Genomic DNA, 18201 nt, shown 5'->3' on the forward strand with positions numbered 1-18201 from the left:
CATTTTAATAAAAACGGTGTCCGGTAAAACAGAAATATAGGTAAGTACAGCTCATTTCCCTATCATTCTTAACTCGTTAAAATACGTAAATTCACCAACATTTGACGGAAATAACTTTCAAAATAATGATTTTAGCAAATTGTGTTTTGCACAATTGTTCTTAAGTCTTAACTCGTTGAAATATGTATGATTCAAAAGAATCTAAAAAAAATGCTGGGTAGGTGGGTAACATAAATTTAATTTATGCCAAATATATTATAATATTGTATTTTTTGTAAAGGTTCTAAATTGTGTATAATTTTAAAGCGAAATATAATAAGTTTTAGGATTTTTGATAAGATAGTACCTACCTATACCTAATCACAACTACCACTCACCACTTTCTTCAATCAATGCTTCATCAAATTCACTATGATCTCAAGTATTCATTGGCGTAATAGCTGCCTCTAAATCTTCTTCGGTTATCAATTTATTAATTATTGATATTGGAAGTAGCGATGACTTTAATCCAATTTTAGCACTACATCCAAACATTGCTTCATATTGGCTGCATTTTATTCTATGATGTAAGGATCGATTTTTTATGAATTGAACAAATTTTAGTCCTTCACTCCATTTTTTGGTTTTATTGTCTTGTAACAAAGTGGCAAGTATATTTTCCACATTTTGATTGGCCCTTTTGACGGACCTTTGACTTTGCGAATGTCTCGGTTCTTCGTGTATAATTTTTAAATCTTCCCACATATTACATATTACATAATTCATTTATTATTTTATTCACGAATTCTCGGACATTGTCGCTTTGTAGAATCGTTGGTGCGCCAAATGTTGTAAAAATATCAAGAAGTACATAAGCTACTTCTTCGGCACGCTTATGCATTAACGGGCGAAGCAAAACAAATTTTGTCAGATGCTCCTGATACACTAAAATAAATTTATAGTTTCCGTCAGGTTGTGCCTGCATATCTATAAGATCAAATTGACATCTAGAATTCAATTCATTTGAGATTATTGGCTTTACAACAAGACCTTTCTTTGCAGTACTGCATTTCTTTTGACATGAAATACATACGTTTAAATATAACATAATCGATTCTCTCGTAATATTATTATGTTTTTTTATTAAGTTCATATTCCATACGGTTTCGTCCACCATGGCCGATAGTTAAATGAGTATCATTAATAATATTAAATAATTCTTCATTAAAAACATCGTACTTAAAATCATTACCTTCACTCACTGGAACAATTAATTTTTCCACATTAGATACTGTTATTACGTCATATTTTTCAAAAGTTTATGGCCTCTTGATTTCAGTTTAAGTTGTTTTACCTCAGATATTAATTCATAATATTTAATTTTAGTTAAATATGTACTATTAACATTTTTTTTTTTATGCAATTTCTATATTTTATAATATTGCTCTTCCATTTTAATAAATTTAATTTAAATACCATACATTAATTTAGCAAACGCCGAACACTATACCTACTAACACTACAACACGACACGACTATCGACTGCGCTATACTAAATAGTATTAAAACCCACATTATGTACGATTCAATGATTAAGAAAATAATTGTTGTAGAATACCAAAAAGGTTATACCGATTAACCGATAAGCCGTTAGCTTAACACAATAAAAAAAAAAAATTCACTTAGCAAATATTAAAATAAAAGCTCAAGTTACCATGTCGAATTTACTATAGCAAAGTGTACTTGGACCGATCGAAGTGTAACCCTGCCCGGCCAAAATAGTAATTTAATGCATTGCCCAAAAACATCGGCCAAAGTATACATAGACCGGGCAATGAAAGTCTACTTTGCTCGTAACATATATATATATTATAATTATACAATAATATGTTGGTCTTTACTGCAGTTAAACAGTAACATTACATTCTCACACCGACTGTTATTCTGTTGAATACAATATTATAGTATCTATATTATTTGTAAAAATTATTGAATTATAAAATGTATTAAAATGAAATGTATTATATTATCCATGGGTGCTACAGTGAGCACTAATCCCGTTTGTGCCACACGACCCACCATCACCACACTTGTCGTTTCCAGTAGCAAATCTGATATGCATATTGTATTTTTTATATTTATTTTTTTTGTGTTTTTGTCATATAAATTATCTGTCCTTGGCCTGTTACCTCAGATAGTTTTATATTCTCGTTCTTAAAACCTTGTATTGTTTACTTTCTGCGGCCAACGCCCTTTTATTATCACTATTATTTTATTATTATTATTATTAAAAAGTATTTGAGAACCTATTATTATACAGTATATCTGGTATATAATAAACTGTTTAAAAATTGTATTTAAAATATTCCTCAAAAAATAATTTTTCTAATGTATTTTAAATTTAAGTATTAATACTATTTATTTTTATCAATTGGTATATACATTTTACTAACCGACATAAATAGGTATTATTGGGATTGTAAGCATATATTTCATTTTCATACATTTTATAATTCAATAATTTTAAAAAAACTATATACTGTCAGGTGTGTATGAAAATACTATATATTGCAATTAGCTAAAACTTTAAAACTAAGGCTGACCTCGAAATTCTGACTTCACTACATAGGTACGTTAAAACAAGAATGTGATTAGTCATAATACTGATTACACTGTAAATAAATTATATTTTTATGATATTTTTTTTTTAATACCTAATCTAGTCAGTCAGGATTACTTATTTTAAATTATTCATATATTTCATTTTAATACATTTTATGATTCAATAATGTGAACAATTGTTTTATATCATAGAATGTAGGCGTAATTATTATGAGTTTGTATAAGGGAGTGGAGAGACATTTTTTTAAACACATAATACTATAATATACTGTAACGGAGTAGCCGTGACCACATAAAAACGGTCCTTTTCAGGACCACCAATCAGCGGACAGTATGCTAGCACAAGCCACACAAACTAACGTTAGGGACAATAACTAGGCCCCAAGTAACAGTCTTCAACATCTCTTCATACCTTTAATACCTAGCACAGAACGAAGAAACGAAGACCCGAAGACCCGAAGACCACCAGCATAGCAATCCAGCCGAAACTACAGACGAAGTGATCGATACGGCGGCGAATACGCTCGTTATACGAGGCGGCAACCGACGTGCATTACAGTTCCTCACTACCCCGTCGTCGACATAACAACGAGAACATTCACTAAGTAAAGTGATATCCGGTATCGGCGAACACGCACACCACCATCAGCGTGGCTAACGCATCCACGGTCGATCTACCATCGCGACCAGTCAAAAACGGTTCTTATCAGAACAACCACTCTGACCACCCACCCTCAGTGTGTCTGCTAAGACATCACTGTGAGGCGGTATCAAATCGAACACGACTTATAAAAGACCGTGGGAGAGCAATTCTGACTCATCCCTTTCATTATTATATAATTATTATTATATTAAGTTAGAAATCCCGACATTCGTATGTTAAGTCGAACCTTTACAGGTCCGATACCGGCCGTTGCGGCTCGCTTCTGTAAGCCAACCGCTCGGCCCGGAAACCAACTCCCTTCTATTGAGTATATATAATACATCTCACAATAAACAGACGAAGTTGTACATAAAAAACAATCACGTGTACAATTATTTACGATCACGGGACGTCGGGAATCGACGGACCGTATCAATACTAAATAAATTAAATAAATATAATAAATACAAAATTTAAAAGTACAAAGGTTAATGGTAGCTGTAAATATAGGTAGGTACTATCTTATTAAAAATCCCAAAACCTATTAGATTTTGCTTTAAAATTTTATACAATTGTACCTTTACAAAATATACAATATTATAATATAACATAATACTAACCTACGGTTTAATGACTTCAGTATTAGTATAAATGAATAATAACACGACAATAAGATTATGTATAAGTATAATATATAATAACGTACAACTGGACAATTTAACTGTGACAATATACACACCGTATACGCACTGTACGACGGCGCCTTTGTAAGTGAGTATTAGTAGTATTACATACTTCAAAGGCTCTATATATATACACAACAGAGGTCGTGTTACATCCGTAAAGAGAGTGGGTCGTATACTCGTATAACTAGATACTAAATTGTACACACGTGTCAAGGTTGACTACTAACATTAATTGTATATTTCAACAATATCTGTATTCAAGAAAATTAGACTTTCTTTTATAAACCGTGTATAATATATATTTATAACATTCATTATATTTTAACACTATATTATATTATTATATAGTATTATGACTATCTTGTTCTTAACCTTCATAATATATTTTGTTAGGTTAGGTTAGGTTAAATTGTTAGGTTTGTTCATAGTAATTTTATTAAATTATTTTTTGGGGAATATTTTAAATACTATTTTTTATCAGCTTATTGATTGTATTATTAATAAGCAATATTATAAAATATACTCATAAAATATTATAAATGCACGATTATTATTTATACTCTTATTAATATCAAATAAACCAAATAATATTATTATTACTTACTTATAGCGTACCACCAAATGATGAAAAATTATAATAAAATGTATGAAAATGAAATATAATTATGTATAATAATATATTTATCTGCCGTGTAGAATTTTGTCTATCGTTCCTCGATTTTACGTTTATACGTGTAAATATACGTATGGTATATGTTTATACAACCATTTACCTACATGAGTACCATTATTATACTTATACATAATCATATTGTCGTGTTATTATTCATTTATACTAATACTGAAGTCATTAAACCGTCCAGCGTTAAACTCAACAAATGATATAAAGGTTCAAAAAAAAAAAAAATATATATAAAATTGTATTCCACAGATTAGCAGTCGGTGTAAGAATGTAATATTTACTGTTCGACTGGTTAGGTAAGACTCCTACTATATTGTTACAATTACATATGAAAAAAATTAAAAATCCTTAGTCACAGTTTTTATTTATAAGCATTTAAAGATCCAATCTTGACAAAAAACAGGGAATCCACGAAAATTAACAAACAATTTTAAATTAAGAATTCATAAATATAACAAGATTATTCATAAGTTTGTCTATCTTTATCAATCAAAAAGATGTTTACAAGCAATTCAAATTAAATTTTTATTAGTGTTTGAAATTCATATTTTTACAATATTGGATAATCACTCGATTTCTCGTGTAGCGGTATTGTTATTTTATTGTTATTCAAAAACGAATAACTGTTGTAGATACATGACATTTTTACTCAATGTTTGTATTAGCATTTTCTATACACCATACAATTTTGATTATATGTTGACTTAATTTGGGCTGTTTACGGACATAGTCAGTTTTAAATTTTTTTAGTTTTTTTTTTTCATAATTATCAATACAATTTTAATTGTTACCTACTTTTGTACCTACTGTACAGCAGAGTAACACCCACTTGCCCACCTTTTTACTATTATATCCATGCGCGAACAGATATTTAACAATATTGGATATTAATAAGTAACCACAAGTTTAATTTAGTTTAGATTTTGCCAAAAAATGACTCGTAAATATTAATATTTATAAGCCAATTATGTAATTAGATAAAAACTTTTTGTACATTAATTGTTTGGAAAAAAAATAATCTATCCTAATATGAAAAAAAATTGATGTTACCATTTAAAAAAATGTTAGTTGTATTGCGTGTGTAATACAATTTATGGTCTTCGAACTGATATATTTAGTGGTACCTCTTAGCGTGAACCCACTGTATATAAGTAATTAAATATTAACAATGTGGGAAGAATTACACTATAATTAGCTTTTAAAAACCTATTTTGATCACCAATTTCTTGTGATTGTAAGGGGCGATTGTAAAATCTGTGTTTTTTTAGGCTAAAGTTATTTAGGTGTAAACTTGGCCACGGGTTTTTTTTTTCAGGTAAAAATGATTGATGTGAACCTAAACTCGGCCTGAATAAAAATATACATATGATATTTGGACACCATAGGCGATTCTCATAAGCCACCAAAAATTAATTTCATTTTCGTATTATTATTCATAGTATGAAATTCATTATATAAATGTAAAATTGTGTAAAAATGTAAGTAATATGTTCGGTATTAAAAATTATAAGTAAATTGAATTTGCAGATGTCGTGCTTACCTATTATATTTTATTGGTCAAAATCATCGGGCCGAGTTTACAACCGACCTTTTTTATTAAGTATATAAAATTTTCAGTCCTACTTTATGGACCAAATGTAAACTCCTACAGGAATAGGTTATTTCTTTTACCTGATTACCTTTTACCTGGTTAACTGTGAAAAATAGGATAATATCCTATACTCCAACATTTTATTTAAAATGTTGAACACACGATTTTGGAATTGAAAAGCTCAAATAGCTAAAAATGATAAGTTTAAAATAATAATATATAGTATAGATAAAATACAAACACTTTGTTTAATGATTTATTTTAATTTGATTTTTTTTTTTTTAGTTTTTATTGATATAGGTAGCTGAATTGATTTTTGTATACCTAATATTTATTAATGTATTGCAAGACATATATATTTAATTTTAAATTTCGAAAATACGAAGACATATTTTTTTCTACTGATTTCTTTTTTAACATCATTTTGATATTTTTACCAATATACATAAGTCATTTGGTTTTTTAATATTTAATAATGTATGGTAAATTATTAATTAAATGATTCAAACTGGATGAAATTATTAAATTTGATAATTTATATAAGTATGATAGGAGGAAACAACAGCGGTACAACTTAGTCCACCTTTTAAAAATTAATTTGACTATTTTTTAAAACTTTCCACCTATTATTTTTGCTATCGTTTGTAGGACTGAACACTGTCTTTTGTAGGAGTTAACACTTTGTCTATGTAGGAGATTACCTACATATGTAGGTGTTTACTATTCCCCAGCTTACGTTTTCCCGAGAGTAAGCAATATTGTATTCTGAAGGTAATTTTTTCTAGAATCCGTGATCTTTTTTCGGGGATTTTTATTTCGAAATTCACCGTCTGTATTTTATAGTTTAGTACATTAACCGTAAAACAGTTTATTAAATACTAGGTATACTGTATAATAGTACTCAAATACTTTTTAAAAGTATTTTTATACAATAACGTGTGACTGTTTTTAAGCAAACACATAGTATTTGTTATCGCCGTAAGTAGTGGATACCCGAAAGGCCACTGAGCACTCGGTGATGCCCGAGAACGATTTATGTTTATGACTATGGCCTATGTCACGCCAAGGCATCGGCGTAACTAGGGGGGGGGGGGCTTAGCACCTCCGAACTTCTATTTAGTCCCCCTATGAGGTTTTACTTTTTAGCCCCTCCTTAGGCTTGTAGTTAAAACCCAAATCGTAACAAAAAAAAAAAAAAAAATGTGTAAAATAATAATTTATTATATTATAAAAAATACGATATAAAATAATTGAAATTGTGTATGTATGTACCAAGTACGAATTTATCGTAAGTGGTCATAGTTTTCACGGAAGAAATGTGTTTATGTATTTAAGGTAATAGAGTAAGAGCTTATCTGCTTATTGCATATTAGTTTCAAGCTTACCTATATAACGCCCCTATTATATATATAATATTAATATATTATTTTATAACCTTTAAATAGGTGGTGCCCATGTCCCGTATTCGTATTACCTATATTAGTTGTATTCCCCTTTCGTACAGTGGTTGATTATTATAGTAGTATATATTTGGCAATCCTCGGACAACTCGTCCTCGTCTTTTGCTCGTCTATTGCTCGTCCTCTTGTGTTCATCGTCGTTTCTAGTCGGTAACGTAGCCGATGTATTTTATTTACATACGCGCATGCACTCGTCGGTTCACCTGCCCGCCACGTAGACGACGAGTGCCGACGTATCCCTCCAGAACCTTTAAAACATTTGTTGAGAGTAACGCTGGACAGACTAATGACTTCAGTATTAGTATAAATCCTATTGTGTTTATCGTCGTTTCTCGTCGGCTACGTGGCGGGCAGCCGGGCAGGTGAACCGACGAGTGCATGCGTGTATGTAAATAAACACATCGGCTATGTTACAGACTAGAAACAACGATGAACACAAGAGGACGAGCAAAAGACGAGCAATAGACAAGCAAAAGACGACGAGTTGTCCGAGGATTGGCAAATATATACTACTAAATGCCAAACGACTATTAAAAAGATATTGAGTATGTTATATGATGAACTTAAGAATACATATTGAAACAGTAATAATTATAACAGATTATAATAATAATTAATAATTTAAGTAAATTATAAATAATATTTAATGTTAATAATAATGCATTCCATTTTTTTTATAAAGGTGATTTCTTTAGTGTTCCACCAATGATCCTTCCACGTAATGATGAACAATTATATTACAATTTATGAAAATTGAAATATAATTATACATAGGTATTAATATATTTTTCTGCCGTGTAGAATTGATTTATTTTTATTGTTCTGAAGCCTGAAGTCTGTATTCCTAAGTTTATCGAGATGGCACAACAAATAAAATTGTAGTTTTCAGGGTCAAATCACACACGAATAAATTATTGTTGTTCTATTAATACAAAACACTCATATAAAACTAAAACATATTTGTAGCAAGAGTACTCTAGTACTCTAACTATGAACCACAACTTATAAAACTGTTTCAGACTATTGCTGAATAGTCCGAATAGCCCAACAAATTGTAAATAGAAATGAGATTGCAAAAATTTTAAAAATTAAATTTATTTATTAAAATATATCATCATTTTTATTTTTATTCTGTCTTAAAAATGTACCTAAAAATAAATAAATAATCTGTCGTAAATAATCTCACCATATTTAATTATTTTAAAAGGATGAGAACCGCTGGTATATAGTATATATATATATATATATATAATATATATATATGTTAGTTTATACACCAGTCGAACAGTTAACATTACATTCTTACACTGACTGTTAATCTGTGGAATAAATAAAATAATATTTTTTGTAAAAATTATTGAATTATAAAATGTATGAAAATGAAATGTATTATTTGTATTACCTATAGTACAATTTGTTTGCTTAACAACAGTGTTGTATAAAATACTTTTAAAAAGTATTTGAGTTGGTACCTGACTAGTATTTAATAAACTATTAAAAATATTCTCCAAAAAATATTACTGTTCCGCCTATTCGACCGGTGTAAAAACTAACATTATATAATATACTAGGTATATAACACAGAATAGTGCCGTAATTATGAATTTGTATAAGGGAGGGGATAGACATTTTTTGAAACACATAATACTAAATACTAAATAAATAAAATAAATATAAAAAACACAAAATTTTAAAAAAACAGTGGTGAGTGGTAGCAGTGAATATAGGTAGGTACTGTCTTATCAAAAATCCTAAAACTTATTAGATTTTGCTATAAAATTCTAAACAATTTAGTACCTGTACAATATGAGCGGTTTACGAACATTTTCAGTTTCCAATTTTTAGTTTTTTTGTTCTATACCTAAATATCAATACAATTTTTTGAGTAAAATTTAATAGAAGGCTCCTAATATATTGTTTTAAAGACAGATGAAAAATATTAAAAATCCATTATTTATATTTAAATCTAAAATAGGAAAATGTGATAAATTATTTCTCATAAGTTTTTTCAACTTTATAAAAAAAAAAATGTCTGCAAGTGAATCAAATAAAATTTTTATGAGCTTTTTAAGTTCATATTTTTACAAGATTGGATATTCACTCGATTTCTCATGTAGAGGTTTTGTTATTTTATTGTTATTCAAAAACGAATAACTGTAGATACATGACAATTTTACTGAATGTTTGTATTAGCATTTTCTATAAACCATAGCTCACATAAACATGGGATAATACTTAAGCTAAATGCCCGCCACGTAGACGACGAGTGCCGACGTATCCCTCCAGAACCTTTAAAACATTTGTTGAGAGTAACGCTGGACAGACTAATGACTTCAGTATAAGTATAAATGAATTATAACACGACAATATGACTAAAGAGAGTGGGTCGTATAATCGTATAACTAGATACAAAATTGTACACACGTGTCAAGGTTAACTACTAATATTAATTGTATATTTCAACAACATTTGTAACAAGAAAATTAGACTTTCTTTTATAAACCGTGTATAATATATATTTATAACATTCATTATATTTTAACACTATATTATATTATTATATAGTATTATGACTATCTTGTTCTTAACCTTCATAATATATTTTGTTAGGTTAGGTTAGGTTAAATTGTTAGGTTTGTTCATAGTAATTTTATTAAATTATTTTTTGGGGAATATTTTAAATACTATTTTTTATCAGTTTATTGATTGTATTATTAATAAGCAATATTATAATATATACTCCTAAAATATTATAAATGCACGATTATTATTTATACTCTTATTAATATCAAATAAACCAAATAATATTATTATTACTTACTTATAGCGTACCACCAAATGATGAAAAATTATAATAAAATGTATGAAAATGAAATATAATTATGTATAATAATATATTTATCTGCCGTGTAGAATTTTGTCTATCGTTCCTCGATTTTGCGTTTATACGTGTAAATATACGTATGGTATATGTTTATACAACCATTTACCTACATGGTACTCACACTTGCGAAAAAACTATCTTATAATTTGAACATTAAATACTTATAAAAAAAATTGTGCCTATGTGTTTTAATATTTTTCATCTGCTATTGTAACAATTTATCAGGAGCCTTGTATTACATTTTCACGCATTTTTACCAAACAAATAAAATTATATTGACAATTAATGAAAACAAAACTAAAAAAAATTAAAACTGACAATGTCCGTAAACAGCTCAAAAAGAGTCAAAATTTTATTGTGTATACAAAATCTAAATATGAACATTCAGTGAAACTACAGAAATTCGTTTTATTACAATAAAATTAAGAAACTACATGAAAATCGAGTGAATATCCAATCTTGTAATAATATGAACTTAAAACGCTCATAAAAATGATGGCTGGCTTCCTGGCTTCCTGGCCTTGAAGTTTAGATGTTGACGTGCGTCTTAAAATCCGTACTATTATCCTATGTTTTTGTGAGCTCTGTGGTACTTGCACCAAACCGAGTCAACCACAGAAACCCCCTCCCCATAACTAGCCTGCACCATCATCATTCCTTCTATATGTCTTTCCCATCCTTGCTGTTATCATCGTCGTGCGTAGAATTGCCTATCAGTCAAGCATCAGGCCAGGGCACAAATGGTTGCTTATCCAGTGCAATATTAGGCGTCAGTGGTGACATAGGCCATAGTCATAAACATAAATCGTTCTCGGGCATCACCGAGTGCTCAGTGACCTTTCGGGTATCCCCTACATAGGGCGATAACAAATACAATGTGTTTGCTTATTAACAGTGACACGTTATTGTATAAAAATACCTTTAAAAAGTATCTATTATCATACAGTATACCCAGTATGTAAGAAACTGTTAAAAATTAGTATTTAAAATATTTCTCAAAAAATAATTTTTTTAATGTATTTCAAATTTAAATATTAATTAATATTTATTTTTATCAATTTCCATATACTATATTTTACTAACCGACATAAATTATGGGCATTGTACGAATATATTTCATTTTCATATATTTTATAATTCAATAATTAAAAAAAAACTATATGCCTGGTGTGTATAAAAATACTATATATTTCAATGAGCTGAAACGTTAAAACTAAGTCTGACCTCCAAATTCTGACTTCACCATCGTATTTTTATGCTTCACTACATAGGTACGTTAATACCTATGTATTATAATAATACTAAATACTAAATAAATTAAATAAATATAATAAATACAAAATTGTAAAGTACAGTAGTGAGTGGTATTTTAGTACCTTTACAAAATATACAATATTATAATATATTTTGCATAAATTCACTTTATGTTACCCACTTACCTAGCACATTTTTAGATTTTTTTGAAACATACATATTTCAACGAATTAAGACTTAAGAAAAATTGTGCAAAAAACAATTGGCTGAAATCGTTATTTTGAAAGTTATTTCCTTCAAAAGTTGGCGAATTTACGTATTTCATTGATTTAAGAATGATAGGGAAATGAGCGGTACTTTAAATTTTTAACTCGTTAATGCCCAGCCTTGTAATCTTACACCTACCGTTTATCTGTAGCAGGGGCGTAATTAAGAGTGCATTAGGGTTGATAGATCCCCTCACCCAGAGTTTTTATAACATTCATTTATACAAGAAAAGTATAGTTTCTTTTATAAACCATACAAAAAAAACCACGTACGTACCTAGTGTCTATATTATATTTTATTACAAACAAAATTAATTTAATATTTTGAACAAATTCACTTTATAACTACCCAGCATTTATTTGTGTTGAAACATACGTATTTCAATGAGTTTAGAAAAATGATGCAAAATAAATTAGTGGAAATCATTATTTTGGAATTTATATCAATCTAAAGTTTGCAAATCTAAGTTTATATGCGTATGCACAACACTGTTCTCAACTACCAAACTCAGTTCTATAAATTACAGCTGCAAGCGCTATATAAATTTGATAACTTTGATATAACAGGTACAATAAATAGTTATTAATGATAGACAATTATTGTTTAATTATTAAGTATTTATTTATTTATTCGTTAATTTTAGATTCTGAGTTTCATGTTTTGTTTTAAAAATTATGTTTTTTTTTAAATATTTTTATCTGTGTCTGTCATCAACTTTTAGGACGGTAAAAATTTAAGGATTTTCTTCAACACCATCTTTTCTGATAGGAAAGTGAATCTAGTTGGTGCTCTAGGAGTGGGAGTCGGTGGTCAAAAGTAATAACATCCCAATATTTTTCAAAAGCACCGGAAGAACGTTGAAAAATTAAGAAAAAACGTAAATATTGCAAAATCAATTTTTGTTTTTGGCACAATTTTTTTTATATGCAATTAAATTTAAAAGTTTGATTTTTGACAACATTTACCTATCAAATTGAACATTTAAAGAGGGTTTTGTAGTTAAAAGTTTATAAAATATTAAATTTTTATAATAGATATATCACAGAATAGTGGCGTAATTATGAATTTAAATAAGGGAGGAGAAAGGCCTTTTTTAAACACATAATACAAAATACTAAATAAATAAGATAAATAATAGAAATACAACTTTTTGAAGTACTTTTATATTTGAGTACGTATACGTTATACATAAATACATTCGATTTTTATACAATTATCAAAATGTTCAGTATATTCAAATCAAAAGAATAAAGAACCTAGTGCTAAGAACGAATATGACCTAAAAAATTATGGTTTATAATAAATGTTGGTTTTAGCGGATTTTTTGTAACAACTAAATTACCGTGAATCTTATAAGGATGGTGTGGGACGCTTTGCCCCCCCCACGTATTATTTTAAACTTTGATTTTTTAGGACTCTAGCCACTGTAACTATTCAATCCTAGTTATGCCCATGCCCGTAGGGACACTTGGTGATGCCCGAGAATGATTTATGTTTCTGACTATGTCACCACTAACGCTTAATATTTCACTAGATAGGCAACCATATGTGCCCTCGCCAGATGCTTGACTAGTAGGAAATTCTACGCACGACGACGATAACAGCGAGGATAGGAAAGACCTGCCGAAGGAATGATGATGGTGCAGGCTAGTTATGAGGAGGGGGTCTCTGTGGTTGACTCGGTTTGGTGCAAGTACCACAGAGCTCACAAAAACATGGGATAATACTTAAACTATCTTAACACTTCTGACGTCTTGATATGTGGTGGAGTGACGCTGTAGGTAGAAGTCGACCTGGAAGACCTGGGTGGCCTCTCAAACAACGTATGTACCTACGTTGCTGGTGGACTTACGCGGAAACTACTAATGGTTTCGACGTTGACATTAACCGGCCGCCAAGTTTGACGGCAAGAATATTAATAGAAATAAAGTAAAGACACACGATTTCAGTGTACTTCAAGCAAAATAATAACAGATAATAATGTGCTATAATGCAAGCGGATACAAAAATTAATAATTAGGGTCGCTTTAATAACGGACCAACGAAAAAAAGTGCAAAAACAGGCAACAGATTTGTCGAAGCTGGTAGACAATACACAGCCAATAATAATAAAAATAATAGTTATAATAAAAATGCGTTGGCCGCAGAAAGTAAGCAATACAAGGTTTTAAGATCGAGAATATAAAACTATCTGAGGCAACAGGCAGACCAGTGCTCGAAATGGAAAATTTTACGAACCGGAACGCTCAAAAAATTAATATTCGGATTATAATATTATTTTAATAATTTTAATTCGTGTTTACTTTACAATACAATAGAATTAGTTAAATAGATACAAATAATATGAGTAATTTCAAGATTAAAAAATGTGTGTAAGTGAATGTCGCTCTGCTGTACAGTAGGTTACAAGTGGGTCACTGTAATGGATGGTGTTAAACTTGAATTCATTGATATAATATTATTGTATAAGAAAAAAGATTCTAAAAGAAAACGTTGAGTCAGTTTATGACATTAGTATATTACCAAGTATATTTAATGATATTATTTTGAATAAAGTAATTTATATATAACCTATTTAAATGGAACCTTGTCTTAAATTTCCAATCCTTAGCTATAAAAGTGGAACATTTTATACATTTTCAACAACAAAATAATTATTACATTATTAAATTTGATAAATTTTGTCAAAATTCGAAACTTAAATGCTTATAAAAAAAAATTGTGGCAATGTATTTTTAATATTTTTTAACTGCTATTATAACAATATACGAGTATGAGGAGTATTTTCATTCCATCAATGATCTATCCACGTAATGATGAAAAATTATATTACAATTTATGAAAATTAAATATATTTATAAATTGGTAATAATTTATTTTTCTGCCGTGTAGAATTGATTTTTTTTTTATTGGTCTGAAGCCTGAAGTCTGTACACTTATGTTTAATCAGACGACACATTAAATAAAAATGTAGTTTTAAGGGTTAAATCACACAAGAAAAAATTATTATTGTTTTATCAGCACAAAATCACTCACATAAAAAAAAAAAATTTCAAAAAAAAAAAGCTGTGTAATAAGTTATAAAGTGAATTTATTAAAAATATTAAATTAATTTTGTTTGTATTATAATATAATGAAGCTAGATACTTACACGGTTTATAAAAGAAAGACTAATTTTCATGTACACAAATTTTATAAAGGTTCTGGGGGATCTATTCACCCTCACCCACCCTTGATTTCACCCCTGCCACAGAGGCTTACACCGACCGTTTAAGCAAGGGTGGGCATTAACGAGTTAAAAAGTTAAAGTTAAGTTAAAAGTTTATTTTATTTTAACTTTTTAATTTAAATAGTTACTTTTGGCTTTTCATTAACTTAACTGTTAACTTACTAATATTTCTTTCTTAATTAACGTGAATTTAACGAGTTAATTTTTCATTTTAAGAAGTAAGTTAAGTTAATTTATTTTGCTTTTAATTGTATAATATTTCACTATTTCAGTCTATTTCGTTTTCATGTCAAAAAATATGTATCGTAAATTGTTTAAAGTTAAATATATATATCATTAGAATCTAACTCATATGGAAATACTGTATGAAGTATTAACACTATATCCTATAATTAAGTTTTGGGTTGGAAAAATATTAAGTACGCTAGCGTTGTATAAACAAATTAACTTTTTTTAATTTTTTTGTTATTGGTGCATATTAATTTAATTTAACTGAGTTAAAATAAATCATATACTTGCCCGGCCTTGGTGTAAGTTATTGATCGATTAGTGTTGAAACTTTGCACGAATAGCATTTTATACATGCTTTCAAAGGCGGATTGGGGTAGATGTTTGATAATAAAAAAAACCCATAATATGTCGGTTATTAAAATCTAGGGACCTACTAATTGTGAAAATAAATTATATTTAAAACTTAAATTAGAAATACATTAGAAAAATTATTTATGGTGAATATTTTTAATAGTTTATTGAATACTAGGCAGGTACTCAAATACTTTTTAAAAGTATTTTATTCAACACTATTAATAAACATTAAATTGTATTAGTGATCACTAAATTCAAATAGTAAATATTTTTCATACATTTTATAATTCAATAATTTTTACAAAAAAAAAATATATATATAATTTTACTCCACAGATTAACAGTCGGTGTAAGAATTTTATATTACTGTTCGACTGGTATGAAAACTAACATATTATTATATTATATATGTACTTTTTACCATCGGCTCTCATCCTTTTAAATATAACCTAACCTAAGTTTACAATCGCCCCTTACATACACATGAAATTGATTGATCAAAATATGTTTTTTAAAAGATAATTATAGTGTAATTATTTCCACATATGTTTTTCAAATACCTATACAGGGTGTTCATGCTAAGAGGTATCACTAAATATTTGCATGATGACCATATTATATTGATGATATTAGTGTGAATAAAGTAATTTATATATTTACCTATTTACGTAGAACCTTGTTTTAAATTTTCACTCCTTAGCTATAAGAGTTGAGCAATTTATACATTTGAACTAAAAAATAATTATTAAATTAAAAATTTGATAAATTTTGTCAAAATTTGAACGTTAAATTTGAAATCAAATTGTGCTTATGTATTTTTAATATTTTCAAACGATATTGTAACAATATATTACGAACCTTGCATTAAGTTTTCACGCTTTTTTAACCAACAAATAGAATTTGATTGATATTAATGGAAAATAAAACTAAAAAAATTTAAAACCGACAATGTCCGTAAACAGCCCAAATTGAGTCAACATATATTCAAAATGTTATGGTGTATAGAAAATTCTAATACAAACATTCAGTAAAATTGTCATGTATCTACAGTTATTCGTTTTTGAATAAAAATATAATAACAAAACCGCTACATGAGATATCGAGTGATTATCCAATATTGTAAAAATGTGTAGCGGTATTGTTAAATTGTTAGGTTTGTTCATAGTATTTTTATTAAATTATTTTTTGGGGAATATTTTAAATACTATTTTTTATCAGTTTATTAAACACTAGGTAGGTACTCAAATACTTTTTTAATTGTATTATTAATAAGCAATATTATAAAATATACTCATAAAATATTATAAATGCACGATTATTATTTACCAAATAATATTATCATTACTTACTTATAGCGTACCTCCAAATGATGAAAAATTATATTAAAATGTATGAAAATGAAATATAATTATGTATAATAATATATTTATCTGCCGTGTAGAATTTTGTCTATCGTTCCTCGATTTTGCGTTTATACGTGTACATATACGTATGGTATATGTTTATACAACCATTTACCTACATGGTACTCACACTTGCAAAAAAAACTATCTTATAATTTGAACATTAAAAACTTATAAAAAAAATTGTGCCTATGTATTTTAATATTTTTCAACTACTATTGTAACAATTTATCAGGAGCCTTGTATTACATTTTCACGCATTTTAACCAAACAAATAAAATTTTATTGACAATTAATGAAAACAAAACTAAAAAAAATTGGAAACTGAAAATGACCGTAAACCGCTCTTATTGTATATTTTGTATAGGTACTAAATTGTTTAGAATTTTATAGCAAAATCTAATAATTTTTAGAATTTTTGATAAGATAGTACCTATCTAAATTCACAGATACCACTCACCACTGTACTTTAAAAAGTTGTATTTCTTATATTTATCTTATTTATTTAATATTTTGTATTATGTATTTAAAAAATGCCATTTTTCTACCTTATACAAATTGATAATTACGCCACTTTACTGTGATATAAAACAATTGAATTATAAAATGTATTAAAATGAAATATATGAATAATATAAAACAAGACGTCCTGACTGATTCAACCCAGCCTAAGCTATTATAGCTATATTACGACTAGACATTTGTAATAATGGTTCTTCTTATGCTATAAATGTACAATAACAATTTTTTTTTAAACATATGTATTTCAATGAGATAATAACAATAATGGTACGAAAACATTTGCGGAAATAATTATTTTAGAATGTACATGTTTGTATGTTTAACCTAAGATTTTAAAATGTAATACAATATTCCTTACAAATTTTTCTACCCTTATCAAAAAAAAATATCTAAA

General features: G+C 28.0%; 1 protein-coding gene across 1 annotated transcript; it reads right to left on the bottom strand.

Annotated features, from left to right (window-relative positions):
* Positions 1-417: 417 nt before the first annotated feature.
* LOC132953736 (KRAB-A domain-containing protein 2-like) lies at positions 418-2101 on the bottom strand. The gene is made up of 2 exons (XM_061026095.1): positions 2059-2101; positions 418-734 (listed from the first exon to the last, which is right to left on the bottom strand). The coding sequence occupies exons 1-2, from the start codon at positions 2099-2101 to the stop codon at positions 418-420; spliced, it is 360 nt and encodes a 119-aa protein (XP_060882078.1).
* Positions 2102-18201: the final 16100 nt, after the last annotated feature.

Source organism: Metopolophium dirhodum, chromosome 1 (assembly GCF_019925205.1).
Source record: "Metopolophium dirhodum isolate CAU chromosome 1, ASM1992520v1, whole genome shotgun sequence".
Taxonomy (NCBI): domain Eukaryota; kingdom Metazoa; phylum Arthropoda; class Insecta; order Hemiptera; family Aphididae; genus Metopolophium; species Metopolophium dirhodum.